The sequence below is a fragment of the Penaeus monodon genome, chromosome 21 (assembly GCF_015228065.2).
Source record: "Penaeus monodon isolate SGIC_2016 chromosome 21, NSTDA_Pmon_1, whole genome shotgun sequence".
NCBI lineage: Eukaryota > Metazoa > Arthropoda > Malacostraca > Decapoda > Penaeidae > Penaeus > Penaeus monodon.
The window spans coordinates 20,292,281-20,293,002 of NC_051406.1; the positions used below are offsets into that span (position 1 = coordinate 20,292,281).

The 722-nt window shown below is 42.7% G+C and overlaps 1 protein-coding gene across 1 annotated transcript in view; it reads right to left on the minus strand.

The window, feature by feature from the left end:
• The window catches only part of LOC119586325 (G-box-binding factor-like), a gene marked incomplete at its 3' end in the record, with an annotated part of 50,612 nt that overhangs the window by 5,356 nt on the left and 44,534 nt on the right, over nucleotides 1–722 (minus strand). Inside the window, 1 exon segment of the mRNA XM_037935037.1 lies at nucleotides 127–260. Coding sequence (XP_037790965.1) covers nucleotides 127–260 — 134 coding nt within the window.

The window sequence follows — 722 nt, forward strand, 5'->3', positions numbered from 1 at the left end:
CCCGCACGTGCGCGCGAAGTACACAGCAGCATACATGTCCATATTCTGACTATGTTCACGTGTTTTTACATGCGTGAAAGTAAATGTGCACATCAAAATACCATCACGGAACTCCTTCACTCTTACCTGGAGGATGTGTTGCTGGAAGGAGGAGTCGGTGACCACAGCGTCGTTGGCCATGTTGTTGGTATCAGTGGTGGAGGAGGATGGCAGATGAGGAGACCCCAAGTGTGGCGATCCCAGAGGAGGACTGTTCACCTCTGTTGTGAGCGGAAGAAGGAGGGAGAAGGAAGGAGAGAAAGAAAAATATGAGTACTTATGTAAAGTAAAATCTTAAGGACTCTATATCATTATACTTATAAGCTCATAATGAATCAGAAGTTTTATATATGATAACAGCATTACTTAGCCTATTGCAATATATCTCTATGTACAAGCACACGCACACACATACATGAAATGAGGGCATTTCCATTCTCATACGTTATCTTCATAAGCCTCTGAAGTCATCTGAAACTTTTTTTTTCAAGTAATGGAATGAAAGAATACTTTTTCCATTCCTTCAAGACGCCACACGAATCGGGAAATTCATCAAGAGATGCAACTCGTCCTACTTCTCAACGTCTTGCAAGGTGTTCAAATATCTTTACACAAGGCGTGTGTCGCTGCGCTTGCAAGCAATGACGTCACAATAACACATTCACCACGTAAACACCTTCAGC